Genomic DNA, 14,440 nt, shown 5'->3' with positions numbered 1-14,440 from the left:
GACTCTGGGACAGGTAAGTCAGGGTCAATGTCAGCTCTGGCTGCCGGGGAGCCAACCCAGCCACCCGGGATGATCTGACAGGAAGCTGCTGTGTTCCACAGTGCAGGGAAGAGGAGGGGGAGGAGGAGGAGGAGGAGGCAGGGCCCTGACAGGCACTGCCCCACCTCCACGCAGGGGAAGCTGGCTTAGTCAACCAACAGAGCAGGGTTTTGGGAAAGAGTTCCTAGCCAAAGCCTTGGGGGAAAATAAGGTTCGCCAGTTTATTATTATTATTTTTAATCTACAGGGTATTTGAGAGCCGTGTACAGGACTGTCTACACTTGTTCTCTTAAAAGGAGCAAGAGTTGGGGGCCTTTGCCCTTTGTTTTGGCTGGATAATTCCCTCAAGGCCAGAGATAATAGGCCGAGGAGGCCTTCGGATCTGAGAGCAGCATTCGTTGTTGGAAACGCTCATCGCAGGAGGCAGTCTTATCCAGGAGAGGAGGGTGAAGCTAGCAGGTCACAGGTGCTGTTTGCAGGACGAACCAGTCGGCTAAAGCCTCGTGAGTCACGAACTGCCTGCGGCAGCACTCAGCACCCCAGGGGCCACTGCGCCTCTCCTGGGCATCCGTACCTCGGACACTGGGGGTCTCAGGTGCGCCCACCACTCCCAGCCGGGTTCCTCGATGAAACTCGACGGATCCGGTCTGCGGCCTGCCCCTGCCTTCTTTAGCCGGGCCCGCCCCCGCGGCGGAGACGTCGGGAGTGGGAGGGCCCGCCCGGCTCGGTGTACTCCCCGGCGCCGCGCCCCCGGGCGCGCCAGAGCGCCGTGCGCCCGAGACGCAGCCGCTGGTGCCGGCAGGGCAGGAGCGGCGCCGCGCCCTGGGCCTCGCGCTTGGAGGACAGATGTGACCGGGCGTCGGGGCGTCGTGTGGACCTGAGCTCCTGTGAGGCGCTTCGGCGGCGAGATGCAGGCGGACGAGCCCTGCGCCTCTGGGGCCCCAAGCGCCCCAAGCGCCCCGGGCGCGCCCAGCGGTCCCCGAGCTCCGGAGACGGAGCGCGAGCCGGGCCCCGAGCTGCGCCTGTCCAGCCAGCTGCTGCCGGAGCTCTACGCCTTCGTGGCTCGCGTGCTCTTCTACCTGGCGCCGGTCTACCTGGCCGGCTACCTGGGGCTCAGCATAACCTGGTTGCTGCTCGGCGCCGTGCTGTGGATGTGGTGGCGCAGGAACCGCCGCGGGAAGCTTGGTCGCCTGGCGGCAGCCTTCGAGTTCCTGAACAACGAACGCCACTTCATCAGCCGCGAGCTGCTGGGCCAGCACCTGCCAGCCTGGGTAAGCCGGCCGCGGCGGGCGGGGCCTTTCGAGGCTGGGGCAGTAAATGGAAGTCCGCCGGGGAGCTAGGGCGCGCACACCCGTTCCCGATGCGGCCGGGGAGCGACCCAGGCGTCCGTCATCCTCACCGCGGCTCCGCTCTGCTGCGGTGTGGTAGCGAAGATACTGGCTTTGGGGTTCGGGCCCAAAGCCTGGGAGGAAAGTCACGGGCAGGCCACACCCAGGAGGAAAACAAGAGCGTCTGTGTGGGACTCTGCAGATAGTCGGGAGGGAAGGTGGAGGCGTTTCTTCCACTTGCCTGTTGATTCAGAACGCGGGGCGAGGGGGCTCGCTGGGTGCGCCGAAGCCCTGGTTCGGTTCTGCAGGCGGGAGGCGGGCGTGCTGCGCGGAGCTGGGCTTCCAGGCCGACCGGACTGAGTGGAAAATTCTGGGGCCCATTACACAACTCAGAGCTGGATGGGGTGGGGTGGGAGTAGGCGTGTCCGGGGTGATCCGGGAGTTGGGGACACGCTGGCCAGGGGAGGGTTCAGTCCCTTTCCAAAGGTGCGTTGTGACACCTGCGCCTCCCGCGGGTCCCCCTGCTCCTTACAAGGTGTGTTCCCAGAGCCGTGCCTTGCCTCAGCTGACAGGGGGCCGGGGCTTTCTGCACCTGGCCAAGACAGGTGGGTTTGACAGTGTTAGAAAGACGTGTTGATATTTACTGTATCTGAGTGACACTAAACCAGGGCTGCAGTAACGAAGTTCCACGGACTGGTGGCCCAAACGACAGTTGCTCATTTGGTTAGGCCACTGGGCCGCCTTGGTTCCGGCCACTCTCCTTGGCTCTTGGACGACCACTGCTCTGTCTTGCGCTATAGATCTGGGTCCACATTTGCTCTGGGAAGACCCCAGCTGTGTTAAGGCACATCCTAATGGCCTCAGCGTTGCTTAGTTAAGCTGCTCAAGGCTGTTACCAAATAGACAATTAGAGAAGCCTGGGCTGACAGCTATGGCTTGAGGGGGGCGTGTCAGCCCCCAGCAGTGGCCTCTAGCGTGTGATTGGGTGGGCGGGCATCTGTGACAGAATTCCAGGGACTGGGACAGGGGGGCAGAGGCTGTGACTGAGTGTGACCCTGTGAAAAGCTCATCACCACTGTCCTGGGGGAGCTCCAGGGGCTGCTGGGCACGGGGACATAGGACGTGATGGCATACCTTGTACCAAGAGGGCAGGTGCGTGACTTGTATTTGCTCTCAAGGCCTCCAAGAAGCTGGAGACCAGGGCCTGCAAAGGGGCCAGCCTAGCATGGACAGCCACCTGCTTTCCTGCTCATGCTGTCCTGGACCACGGCCTCACCCTCGCCTTGGCAGGGCCCAGCCTGGAACTGCCTGCTCTGCCTACCCCTAGTTGGTCTGGGGTCCGGATGGCCTCTGGGATTGAGGCAGCGGGGCTGGGCTGTCTGCTGTGTGGGGCCCAGCTAGTGTGTGTGCGGTGGCGGAGGGCTAGCTGGGCTTGGTCCTGCTGCTGAAGGCTACAGGAGCTCACGGGGCCCTGCAGGCGGCAGCCCAGGAGAGCAGGCTGCAGTCAGAGCTTGCCACAGGAAAGTGATTGCAGCACTCCCCCCCAGGGAGCAGGAGAGGCTGGGGGATGCGTGGAAGTGCAGGCTCTAGCTGCTTAGCGGACCTCAAAGAGGAGCAGACAGGGGCCTTCCTGGGTGCCGGGGCTCGGGGGCACCCAGGAAGCAGCTGGGCAGGCTGCTTAGAGCTGTGAGGAACACACTCGCTGATGCAGCCTGGCTGTGGGGCCTCTCCCAGCCTGGGGACCATGAAGGTTGAAGTCCCCCTCCCTGCCTCCCTGCCTGCGGAGTGGTGGGGACGCGGCCAGCCTGTCCTGGGGTTTGGGAGCACAGCTGGGGACCCTCGCCATCACACACCAGTCTTTTTGCTTGCCATTAAGACATACTGTTTCCACACTGGCCAATGGTGAATCAGTTTCAGGAGTGTCCGATGGGCCTCAGGTGTGGCTGCTTCCAGGGGAAGGTTCTTCCGGATTAGATGGGTCAGGGGAACAGGGGGATGGGGACATCAAGGTACCGGGGTCATTTGCTGTGATGTGGCCTGGCCCCGCTGTAAACCCTCTAGCTGCCCATGAGCCCTACGTTTTCCTTCAGATGCAGTTTTTTGGTGTAGTTTGGAAGCTGTTGGCGGGGGGTGGGGGCCAGGAGGACGTCTCACTGTGGAGGTCCTGCCCAGTCCCGCAGGCTGTCCTGGAGCTAGGCTGAGCCCGAGGAAGAAGGTTCGAGTTCTGCCCTTTGGGTTCCTGCCCATGTCTTGATGATGCCTCCTGGACTTCCCACGCCCCGGGCTGCACTTGGGCAATCTGAGTGATGCTGTGGGCTCCTTCCTGCCAGTCCGGCTCAGGGATCTCAAGCATCTGTGTGTTCACGCTGAGCTCGGCCAGCAGGCATTCCTGGAGGCTGGCGCTGTAGACTGGGTCACAGGTATGAGTGACACACAGGACCCTGCCCTCCTGGAACCCACGGCTGGATGGACAGTGGCCTCCACCAGGCCAGGGTGTGGGGGCGGGGGAGCTGACCCAGGCTGGGAGTGGCCCAGGAAGCCTTCTTGGAGGAAGAGGGGCGTGTATGGTGTTGCTGGCTGTGGGAGGGAGTAGGGAATTCTTTCCAAAGTGTTCCACAGATGCAAGCTCCTCACATCTCGTCTCAGGGTGCACGTGTTCTGAGGTCACCTCTGACCTCAGGTGGGGCTGGGTCTCTGCAGACAGAAGAGCCCAGGGCCCCCGGGACACTCCAGCGTGTGGGTTTGTATGTCATATGGCAGCGGAAGGCCAGGGCCCACGGTGGGGGTGCGGCCTCAGTGCTGCTGCAGGCCCAGGGCAGGGCGGGGTGGAGAGCTGCCTTGGTTCCCTGCTGGCCCAGCACTGTGGCAGCTCTGAGGGGATGTCCCCAGTGGACTGGCGGAGCCACTGGAAGCTGTGAGGGCTGGAAGCCAGCGATAGGAGTGGGAGCAGGAACTGGGGCTTGGGGCCCCTTCCCCCCTGTTTGTTTTGTTTATTTGAAAGGCAAGCAATAGAGAAGCAGAGAGGTCCCATCTGCTGGGTCACTCCCCAGATGGCGACAATGGCCAGGATGGGCCAAGCCAAGTCGGCAGTGCTGGCCTGGGCTCCCACAGGTGCAGGACCCCAGCGCGTGGACTGTCCCTGGCTGCCCTGCCAGATGCGCTAGCAGGGAGCTGGAGCAGACGCAGAGCAGTGCAGACTCGGCCAGCATTAAGTGGAATGACCTTGAGGGTGGCAGCTTAGCTCACTGGGCCACAGCTCCAGTCGCTTCCCCGCCCTCTTGCCCTGCTCTTTGCTCCCTGCCCCACCGTGCCCTCCCCTGCCCCGCTGTGCCTTCCCCTCCCTGCAGTCTCCTGGAAGCTGCAACTTGTGGCATGCCCGAGTTGACCAGCGCCCGAGGCCAGGGTTTGCATTCTCTTCTTCGTCTGCCCAAATACCACACAAGAACGGAAGACATTTTTCCCTGATCCATCAGGAAATAGGAAAGGAACAGTCACATCTCTGTACACTCCAGGCCGAGCCACGCAGCCTTGGTCAGGTCCTGCGGCCCGCATTGCGGGGCTGCGGGAGTCACCCAGCCTCGCCTGGCCCACAGCGCTGCTGGACCCTGGGCGGGAGTCACCCAGCCTCGCCTGGCCCGCAGTGCTGCTGGGCCCTGGGCGGGAGTCACCCAGCCTCGCCTGGCCCACAGTGCTGCTGGGCCCTGGGTGGCGTTTCAGGACCTCAGAATCACCTTACACTCCTTTGCCCTTGTTTTGTTTTTAGCGTTAAGTGGTAATAAGCTGGTTAATAATCTGGTTTTTCTGGTTACAAAGCAAACAAATTCCCATTTTTGGAGTATTCAGAAATGGTCTCAAAGTCTAGAGTAAACATTGTAATCTCTCCATCCTGGGATACAGTGTTCCATGAGGATGTACTCACTTTACGGAGGGGTGGATGAAGCTGTAACAGTGGGTGTCCCTTGGGACCAGCATGTGTCCCAGCTGCTCCACTTCCCGGCCAGCTCCCTGCCCTGTGCCTGGAAAAGCAGAGGAGGACTATTCTGGCTTCAGCCTGGCCCAGCCCTGGTCCTTGCGGCCATGTGGGGAGTGAACCAGTGGCTATCAGTAACTTTCTGTAACTCTTAAATAATAACATCTTGAAGACTGTGGCTGCCCCTTCCCTTTCCCCTGATTGTTTTTGTTGTTAACATTCCGTTACCAACTGCAAGGAGCCCCTTAAGGATGATGGCAGCCTCAGCGTGGCCCGAGTCCATGTCGGCGAGTTCAGGCGTTTCCAGGCTTACCCTGTTCCTGGGGCTCACCAGGGCGGCTGGTGCTTCCTGCACATGTCTGGGGTTTCTCCCCTGACTCCCCTCCTGGACCTCGGCACCTCTCCTTGCATCCTAAAGTGCGTCTTCTGCTTTGGTGTTGGCCTTCCCTGCAGACTGAATGCTCTTTAAAGGGAAGGAGTGTTTCTGGTACCCACCACCACGGCCTTGTGTCCAAGGTGTACATGAAAAACTAGAATTGGAAGTTTATTTTGATGCATAGAAATTCCTAAATTCATATATTTTTTTCATAATATGCGTTCCCCTGGCCCTCAAAGGCATGAATTCCACTTTGGGGGGGGGGGGGCACCAAAATAAAGTGGCCTTTTAATTCCCCTCTCTGAATCTCTCAAGGTACGCTCCTATAGGGTGGTCCTTCGTGATGTTCTTGGTGTGTCCTCAGGCTGGCGTGGCTGGAGTTTCTGAGCGTCCGAGTGCCGTGGCTTTCTCAGCCTGCTGTTACCTGCTGGGGACCCTGACTTGTCTGACAAGTGAGCAGATGTGTTATTAACCTGAGCACTGAACGTTCCAGAAACCCACAGTCACTCAGGACCCTTTCAAAAGCTGCTCTGTGGACAGCTCAGGGCCAGTGCCCTCTGCTCTGACCTTTGCCCCTTAGCCAAAGGCAACAGCTCCTGGTGTGGGAGTCCGCGTCACAGATGACAGCCTTGTCGTGGTTGCCAGTGGGCGGTTCTTCTGTAGGCGCAGCTGGTTCAGGTCGGGGTGTGTGGGTGTGAGTGGGGCCTTGTGTGTTAGAGGCCTGTGGGCTCTCAGCCAGTGCCAGGCACAAGTTCAGGCTGGCGAAGCACTATCCATTGGGTCAAGTTGAAGAGTGGCCAATTTTGAGGCAGGTCTGTGGTGAAGTGTCCCTCTTGAGGACAGGGGGAAGGCTGTACGTGCAGAGGACAGTGAGAATGAGGGCCCACGTCCCTAGTGGGGCAGGAGCAGCTGTGAGGGCCCCGCAGAGCAGTGGACAGTCCCTGGGGCGTGTGTGTGTGTCTGTGTCTGCCTGTGTGTAGTGTGTGTGTCCGTGTCTGCCTGTAGTGTGTGTGTGTATGACCCTCCGTGGGTGTTATCTCCCTGTTGGGGCTGAACTCCCCTGGGGATGGCAGCCCTGGAGCCAAGCCCTCCGGTGTGCATGCCTCTTGGGAGGCTCCGATGACCTAATGCTGCCATTGGGGCTGCGGGGACCCAGCTGTGTGGGCCCCACTAGGGACCTTTGTCTTGGTGAGACAGACATCACTGCCTGAAGACAGGATGCTGGGCCCCGGCGCGGTAGTTTAGTGGCTAAAGTCCTCGCCTTGCGCACACTGGGCGGGGGACGCTAGCTCTGTGCACCTGGCGTGTGAGGAGATTGCAGCGCAGACAGGCAGAATGGTAGAACCCCAAGGAGGAAGTTTAGCAAAGCAGTAAGAGTTTCCAACTCTGGTGTTCAGGTGGAGGGGGAACAGATGGGGGAAGATTGCAGAGCTGGGCTCCGGGCACTGTCACGAGACGCTCTGGCTGCGGCCGACTGGCATCTCAGCTAGCTCTAACCGGTCTGTTAGATGAGGGGCATCTCTGGCGGGCAAGCTTCGGGAGTGTTGGGAAGTGGGGCCTAGGAGGGGGTGTCTCCTGCGAGTAACGTCCCGTGGAAGGGGGACTTTGGGGGGCTGGAGCCTGGGGGGGGTTCTTCTGCAGGTTGGATTTTCTGAAATGGGGACCCTCGGGGCTGCAGAAGGGTTTCCCAGGAGTGTGCGTGGGGGAGGGCAGAGGTACAGGCTGTGGAGCCACACTCCTGGGTCTGGGGGTGGCTCTTGCACTCCCACAGCCTCTCCCAGCCGTAAATGAAGATAGGGAGGTGTTAAATGCCGTGAGATATCACAGATTCCATAGGAAAAAAAAAAGCTAGAACAGGGCAACTTGAAGCCAAAGAGAGCTGGGGTAGCCATCAGCCTATTAGACAAGATAGAATGTAACTGTTAGATTCACTGCTTGCCAAAATGTTAGATTTGCCGACCACCAGGGAAAGAGTAACTCAGCCGAATATATAAAAAAAATCAGATGGCCTGTATTTCAGGGACGCAGCAGGGACAGACGTGAAGGAGTGGGCTGCAGGGGAGAAGAGCGCAAAAGAGACGGGAAGGGGCTTTTTAAACTCTCCCTGACGTGAACGCCGAAACGGGGTCGCCTCGGCCCTTACTGGTGGGGGGGTCTGTGCCCCTCATTGGTGCAGTGGTGGCCTCACGGCCTGAGGGGCCGCCAGAATTCCACCATTCATTCTGGGCCTGGTTGGAGGCAAATCCCGCCCTTGTCCGGTTACCGTGGTGACTCGGACCTGTTACAAGGACAAAGGATGTCAGATGCTTAGAAATGGCAGCGTGTGAGCGGTAATCGCCATGGACAACACATGGACAACACATGGACAACACATGGACAACACATGGACAACACATGGAATAGATAATATGAACTTGATGTACAAGCAACTGACAAGAGGGAGAAGATAACTTTTTTTTTAAAGATTTATTTTTATTGGAAAGTCAGATATACAGAGAGGAGGAGAGACGGTGAGAAAGATCCCAGGCCACAAGCAGGGAGCTGGATGGGAAGTGGAGCTGCCGGGATTAGAACCGGCGCCCATATGGATCCCGGGCGTTCAAGACGAGGACTTTAGCCGCTAGGCCACGCCGCCGGGCCCGAGAAGATAACTTTCAACATACCCTTCTCTGAAAAAATGTTTCATCAAGCAGTCAGGGCAGGTGGGATGCGGTGAGATGTGGGGGCGGCAGGGTGTGACTAACAGCTTGGTCACGTGTGCAGCAGTCATGCCGTCATGTGTTGGCCACAAAGGAATCATTTAAAGGAATTATTGATAGTTTCCACTCATTCCAATTGAAATTCTGTCCATCCAAGTTTGACTCTAAAGACATGAAATTAACAGATAGATACCTGTGGGCATCTTACATGTGTCTGAGCATTTTATTTTTTTAAATGGCTTACTGATTTGAAAGCGGTAAAGGTGGGGGAGCAAGCGAGCGAGTACATGCGCTCCCCCCACGCTGGTTCGCTCAGCAGACGGCCTCGGCTGCCGCCCCCCACGCTGGTTCGCTCAGCAGACGGCCGCGGCTGCCGCCCCCCACGCTGGTTCGCTCAGCAGACGGCCGCGGCTGCCGCCCCCCACGCTGGTTCGCTCAGCAGACGGCCGCGGCTGCCGCCCCCCACGCTGGTTCGCTCAGCAGACGGCCTCGGCTGCCGCCCCCCACGCTGGTTCGCTCAGCAGACGGCCGCGGCTGCCGCCCCCCACGCTGGTTCGCTCAGCAGACGGCCTCGGCTGCCGGGGCTGAGCAAGGCGGGAGCCGGGAGCCGGGAGCCGGGAGCTGCTTCAGGATCTCCCAGGTCCCAGGCCCTCCTCGGCTGCTCCCCAGGCATGTTAGCAGGGAGCTGGCTCAGAAGTGGAGCAGCTGGGACTTGAGCTGGTGCCAGTGTTGTGGGTGGTGGCTTTACCTGCCATGTAACAACATTGGCCCTGTCTGGGTTTTAAAACATTAGTATTAAGGAGAAAAAAAAAAAACCAAAACCTCTCAATGAGGAAGTCATCATGGAAATTAGAAAAAACAGAACAGAATAACAATGTCAGAAGCTGTTGGGGAAGTTATAATTTAGAATTTTTCCTGGGTCCAGCACAATAGCATAGCGGTTAAAGTCCTTGCTTTGAATGCGCCAGGATCCCATATGGGCACTGGCTCTAATCCTGGTAGCTCTACTTCCCATTCAGCTCCCTGCTTGTGGCCTGGGAAAGCAGGAGAGGACAGCCCAAAGCCTTGGGACCCTGCACCCCTGTGGGAGACCCAGAAGAGGCTCCTGGCTTTAGATCAGCTCAGCTCCAGCCGTTGTGGCCACCTGGGGAGTGGATCAACGAAGAGGGGGGGACGATCTTCCTCTCTGTCTCTCTCAGTATATCTGCCTTTCCAATAAAGATAAATAAATCTTTAAAAATATTTATCCTAAAACAAGAACAATGGAAACGATTCAACTCTGAGGAGGGGGTGTGTGCGGGTGGGAAGGCGCCCCGCTGGACTAACCCAGCAAAGGGGAGCGCGGGGCGGTGCGCAGGCTGGCCCTTCCCTAAGAGCCAGCGGGACAGTGAGCGCAAGTGCAGAACTGACAGCTTAGAAGTCGTTAGGTGTTGTAAACAACTATATGTCAATGCATTTGGAAACTTAGACGAAATGGCAGTATTTCTAGGAAAAAGGAGATGCCCCAATGACCACAAAAAGAGCAGGGAACCTTGAGATGTGCCACTAAGCAGTGCTAGTCCTTACTGGTTAAACGGCAGCTTCTCGTCCAGCAAGGCCTCTGGGAGTCTTAAAGGTGAGATACTTAACTTCATGGCCGGGTTGTGGCACAGCAAGCTAAGCTGCTACCAGCAGCACTGGCTTCACACACTCCCAGCACTGGTCCTGCTGTTTCACTTTCTGGGTTGCTCCCTGCTAACGTACCTGGGGAAACAGCCTCCTGGCTTTGGCACAGTGCGTTGTGGATGGTTAGGGCGTGAGCCAGAGGCCGGAAGATCTGTTTCTTCTTTCTGTAACGTTTTTGAAAAAGATAACACTGAGATTCAGCAAGCATGATTTCGATATTTACAAATGCTTCAGAAGAGCGGATAGAGGACGCTGCCATGCGTGCTGTGACTAAATGTGAACCTTGACTGGGGAAGAACTTTTTGGGAATGAATTGTAAGTATCCCGTGACGTGTGGGGTGTGAGGCCCGAGTGGGCTGTGGGCCAGGCAGCTATGTGCATGTCCCTGAGGTCATGTTTGGTAACTCTGTCTGCAGTGGACCATGTGACTGGAACCGAGGGGGAAGGCGTGGCTGGCTCAATAACTTCAGAAGTTACAAATTCTAGTTCAAGTGCCCATTTAGAATGAATACTGCCGGGGCTCTGGGGATCAGAGCTTTGTCAGCATAACAGACATCGCATCTATAAACGGTGTGTTTCACAGAGAGGCGTAGGGTTCTCCCTCTGAGGTGTGCCTGTCACCTCTGAGGCCTCACAGAATAGCGGCATGGCAGCAGGTGTCGGTAAAGGCAGCAGCAGTAAGGCAGCAGGAGGAGCGGGAGGAAGGCCAGCCTCACAGCCGGGGACGGCAAGGAGCCAGTGTCGGCAAAGTCGCCCCCAAAATCAAACACCATTCTTAGTATCTATAAATCCCACCAAGTAAGGTAATACAAGATGTACAGGACCTTTATTGAAAGGTTCAGAAGTCTGTAATCTTTGACATGCCACGAAATGCAGACACATCAAAGGAAACATTCTATTCATGGCTCCAAAACTTGATATAAATGATGATACATTTGCTATAATGGTGTCAGTCCTACAACTTAATCTATACCTTTTAAAAGACTGATTTGTGTGAAAGCGTTCTAGAGAGTGATGGAGGGGGAGGGAGAGCGAGCAAACAAGAGGCTCTTCCATCTACTGGGTCACTCCCCAAATGGCCACAACTGTCAGGGTTGGGCCAGGCTGAAGCCAGGAGCCAGGAGTTTCTTGCAGATCTCCCACGTGAGTGCAGCGGCCCAAGGACTTGGGCTGCCCTCTGCTGCTTCCAGGGCCATATGCAGGGAGCTGGATGGGAAGCGGAGCAGCCGGGATCTGAACGCGCACCTTGGGCCGTCCTCTGCTGCTTCCCAGGCCATCCGAGCAGAGCAGCTGGGACTGAACTGCTCTGCCACGGGATGTGTCAACAGCAGCACCTCAACCTGGGCCCGCAGGAGCAGGTTTTTTTTGTTTGTTTGAAGATTGACAAGCTGAGGCTCCTGGGGAAGGATGCATAGCTCGTATTACCCAAATCAGTTTGAGAAAAGCAGAACAGGGAAGCAGCCTGCCCCAGGTGGTGCTGCAGATGGAGTAACGCCCATGGTGCTGGCACAGTGAGTACGCCGGTGCTGTTGGACGCCAGCGTCAGAAACATCAGACACGGGTGAGGAGCCAGAGAAGAGCTGGCTATGGGCCTGTTCGTTCATTGGTCTGTGATGGTGGAAGTATGGATAGAAATAAAGTCCCATTTGTATCTCACCTGTGTAAGACGAATCCCAGAGCTTAAAGATGAAAGCCAGTAGGTAAAAACTCTGAGCACCTTGGGAAAGCTGTCTCTATCAGAAGCCACCCTGTGCCAGGCGGCGTAGTGGCAACATAGGCTGGCCTGGATCACAACGGGCCCACTGAGTACCAGGCTCTTTTGGTGCCCCCTGCTGTGCCACACTTACTCCTGGCTGTTGACAGTGAGTGCGGCCGGCTTCCGTCCTGGCTCACGGGGGGCCGAGTTTTGCTGAGATGGACATGCTGCCTTTTCCAGTGGTTCACATCCATCATGGAGAGGCTTCAAGTACAGGTGTGGGAGGCCCAGAGATCCTGAACCCTTCAGGAACACAGGCCAAGGTCATCCGGTGGCTGCCCGTGGATGGGAAGTGGGCTGGGCATTGACACTTCACAACCCATCCAACCGACTCAACTCCAGTTGCATGCCTTGAGCTTGTTAAAGCAGGTGGGAGGGCCCCGCCCTGATACCCTGTGATTCAGCAGGTGCCAGGCGGCTCCAGGAATCTTGGGCGGACCGGCTCCCAAGGCTGGCCAGGGCACTGGGTGCGCCCTTTGTAGGGTCCAGTGCTGAGACAGCTCAGCTGCCAAGGATGGCAGGCACTCCAGGCTGCGGTGTGGGAGAGGGATGAACAGAAGGTGTGCCCTGGGGCGGAGGAAAGCCAGGTGGCTCGAGATGTGGGAGGAGAGTGAGTGATGCAACCAGCAGGTGCAAGGGCAGGAAAAGTGTCCATGGGGGTCTTTGCGTCACCGGAAGCTCCTCTGGGGTGGTCCGCTTGTTCCTGGTTGGAGCTGGGGTGCTGTGAGCCATCTGCCTCCTGCGCCAGCCTGGAGCTGCATGCATTCATCCGTCATGTGGTGGTAGGCCTCTGCTAGGAACAGGTGCAGGTGGGGAGCCAGGTGTCATCAGCCCTCCCGGAGCCGGCCCGTCTAGGAAGGCAGCAGCAACAGTGGCTCTGGCGGGTGGGGAAGCCTTGAACTTGAACCTGTGCCCACTTGGGCAACCTGGAGAGTCTTCCTAGAAGTAAAATCCGAAGTGGTGGTGAAGGACACACACTTGAGGGAGTGGGGAAGGCGTTCCAGACACAGGATCGGGCCCACTGGAAGCAGGAACTGGAGGCCCTGGACAGCAGGGTCCCCAGGTGGCCTTGATGGGAGTTGGAGGCCAGGTCTAGGGGCTCCAGTGTTATGGGAGTGGGCGAGGGGTCCTGCCCCCCACTGCCTGGTTCTCAGCTCTGGACCTGCCCCAGGGCTGCCTTGAACACCGGGCTGAGCAGGCCTGCTTCCTGCCGAGCCCAGGCGGACACCAGCTCTGCTCACGGCCCCTGACGTCCATCCCTCCCAGGTCCCTGTCCCTCCTGGAGGCCATCAGTGCTCAGGTGCATTGGCCTCTCGGTACGTTCCGTGGTTCTCTGGGGGTGGGCTGCTGCCCTGGGGCTGGGGAGACTAAGGTTGGGAGGATGGCACGCTATCCCAGGGACTTCAAAGGCCCAGGCCGCTCCTGCCTCCCAAGGCAGTCACAGACCATGGAGTTGGGCTGCTGTGTTCCTCCTCTGGGCAGGTGGGCAAGACCAGCGTGTGACTTTGAGTCTGCAGGGCGACCCTGGCGCCCACCCTCAGCCACAAGCAGGTGTTCGTACTGGGATCCTCTGATCCCCTCCTGAGGAGGGTACCCCCCTTTCCCTGGACTCTGATGCTAAGCTGGCCCCCTGTTTGGGGCGCGAGGCACGGGGTTCCAGTAAGAGCAGTCTCTTTCCTGAGACGCCAGAGCCCTGGGACCCTTCCCCCGCTCAGGGCGGGGCGCCGTAGGACTGTGGCTGTTAATGCGACTCCACCCCTCAGCTCACCCAGGACTCTCCCAGCAGGTGCAGTGGGTTGTGGCCTAGAGGAAGCCCTGGGACTAGCGGACGGAGACCCTGGAGGTTTGGGGTTCCAGGGAGGCGAGGTGTGGGAAGGGGCGCCCCCGGCCCGTGGCCTCCGCTGCCGATAACAGTAGGAATCCTGAGCAAGGGTATTGCACGATGGTGTTATTCTCCAAGAAAAGCTTTTTTTCTTTTTGTTTGGATGTTTTTTTTTTTTTAAATTTGTGTGTTATATGTGTCATTAAAACATGAGGGGGTAGAATTTGCAAGCAGCCGACTCAGGTGTGTTATGTGGGGGTTCCAGAGCTGGGGGAGGGGGAAGGCGAGGTGCATTTGCATATGTAAATGAGAAGCATCAGGACCCCCTCCTCACGTGGTAGGGGATGGAGGTGGGGGATCTGGAAACCTGAGTGCGGGCGCTGAGGGCGCTGCCTGCCCAGCTTCTTGAAGAGGGAGCGTGTGAGTGGGGCTGAGCACTGCCTTCCCCACCTCCCTGCGTTGGAGCCAGGTGGGAACACGGGCGTGGCTTGTGCGGTTCCCAGAGGCGTGCTGCTCCAATCTAAGTTGCCCTCTGGTCTTCTGTCCCCTAGATCCACTTTCCAGACGTGGAGCGGGTCGAGTGGGCCAACAAGGTAAGGCTGTGAGCTGGGTCTGGGGGACGCAGCTTTCCCTCACCTCCAGCAGGGGGCGCAGCGGCCCTGTCCACCCTGTGGTCCTGGTGTCCAGGCCTGTCCCTTGCCCAAAGGAGACTGCATGGCGGTTCTGCTGCCAAGGTGGCAGCCGCTCCCTCATTCACAGAGTGACTTTCTTGAAAACAATTTGTA

At 58.2% G+C, this 14,440-nt stretch overlaps 1 protein-coding gene across 1 annotated transcript in view; it reads left to right on the top strand.

The window, feature by feature from the left end:
* The first annotated feature begins 767 nt into the window (after positions 1–767).
* The window catches only part of ESYT3 (extended synaptotagmin 3), a 30,885-nt gene continuing 17,212 nt past the window's right edge, over positions 768–14,440 (top strand). The window contains exons 1-2 of the mRNA XM_058657123.1: positions 768–1,310; positions 14,207–14,248. Of these exons, the coding sequence (XP_058513106.1) occupies positions 948–1,310; positions 14,207–14,248 (405 nt within the window). The 5' untranslated portion in view covers positions 768–947. The remainder of the gene's footprint in view (positions 1,311–14,206; positions 14,249–14,440) is intronic.

This window comes from Ochotona princeps, chromosome 30, assembly GCF_030435755.1.
Source record: "Ochotona princeps isolate mOchPri1 chromosome 30, mOchPri1.hap1, whole genome shotgun sequence".
Classification (NCBI taxonomy): domain Eukaryota; kingdom Metazoa; phylum Chordata; class Mammalia; order Lagomorpha; family Ochotonidae; genus Ochotona; species Ochotona princeps.
The sequence above is the reverse complement of the archived record's forward strand: the minus strand, read 5'-3'. Positions and strand labels throughout refer to the sequence as shown.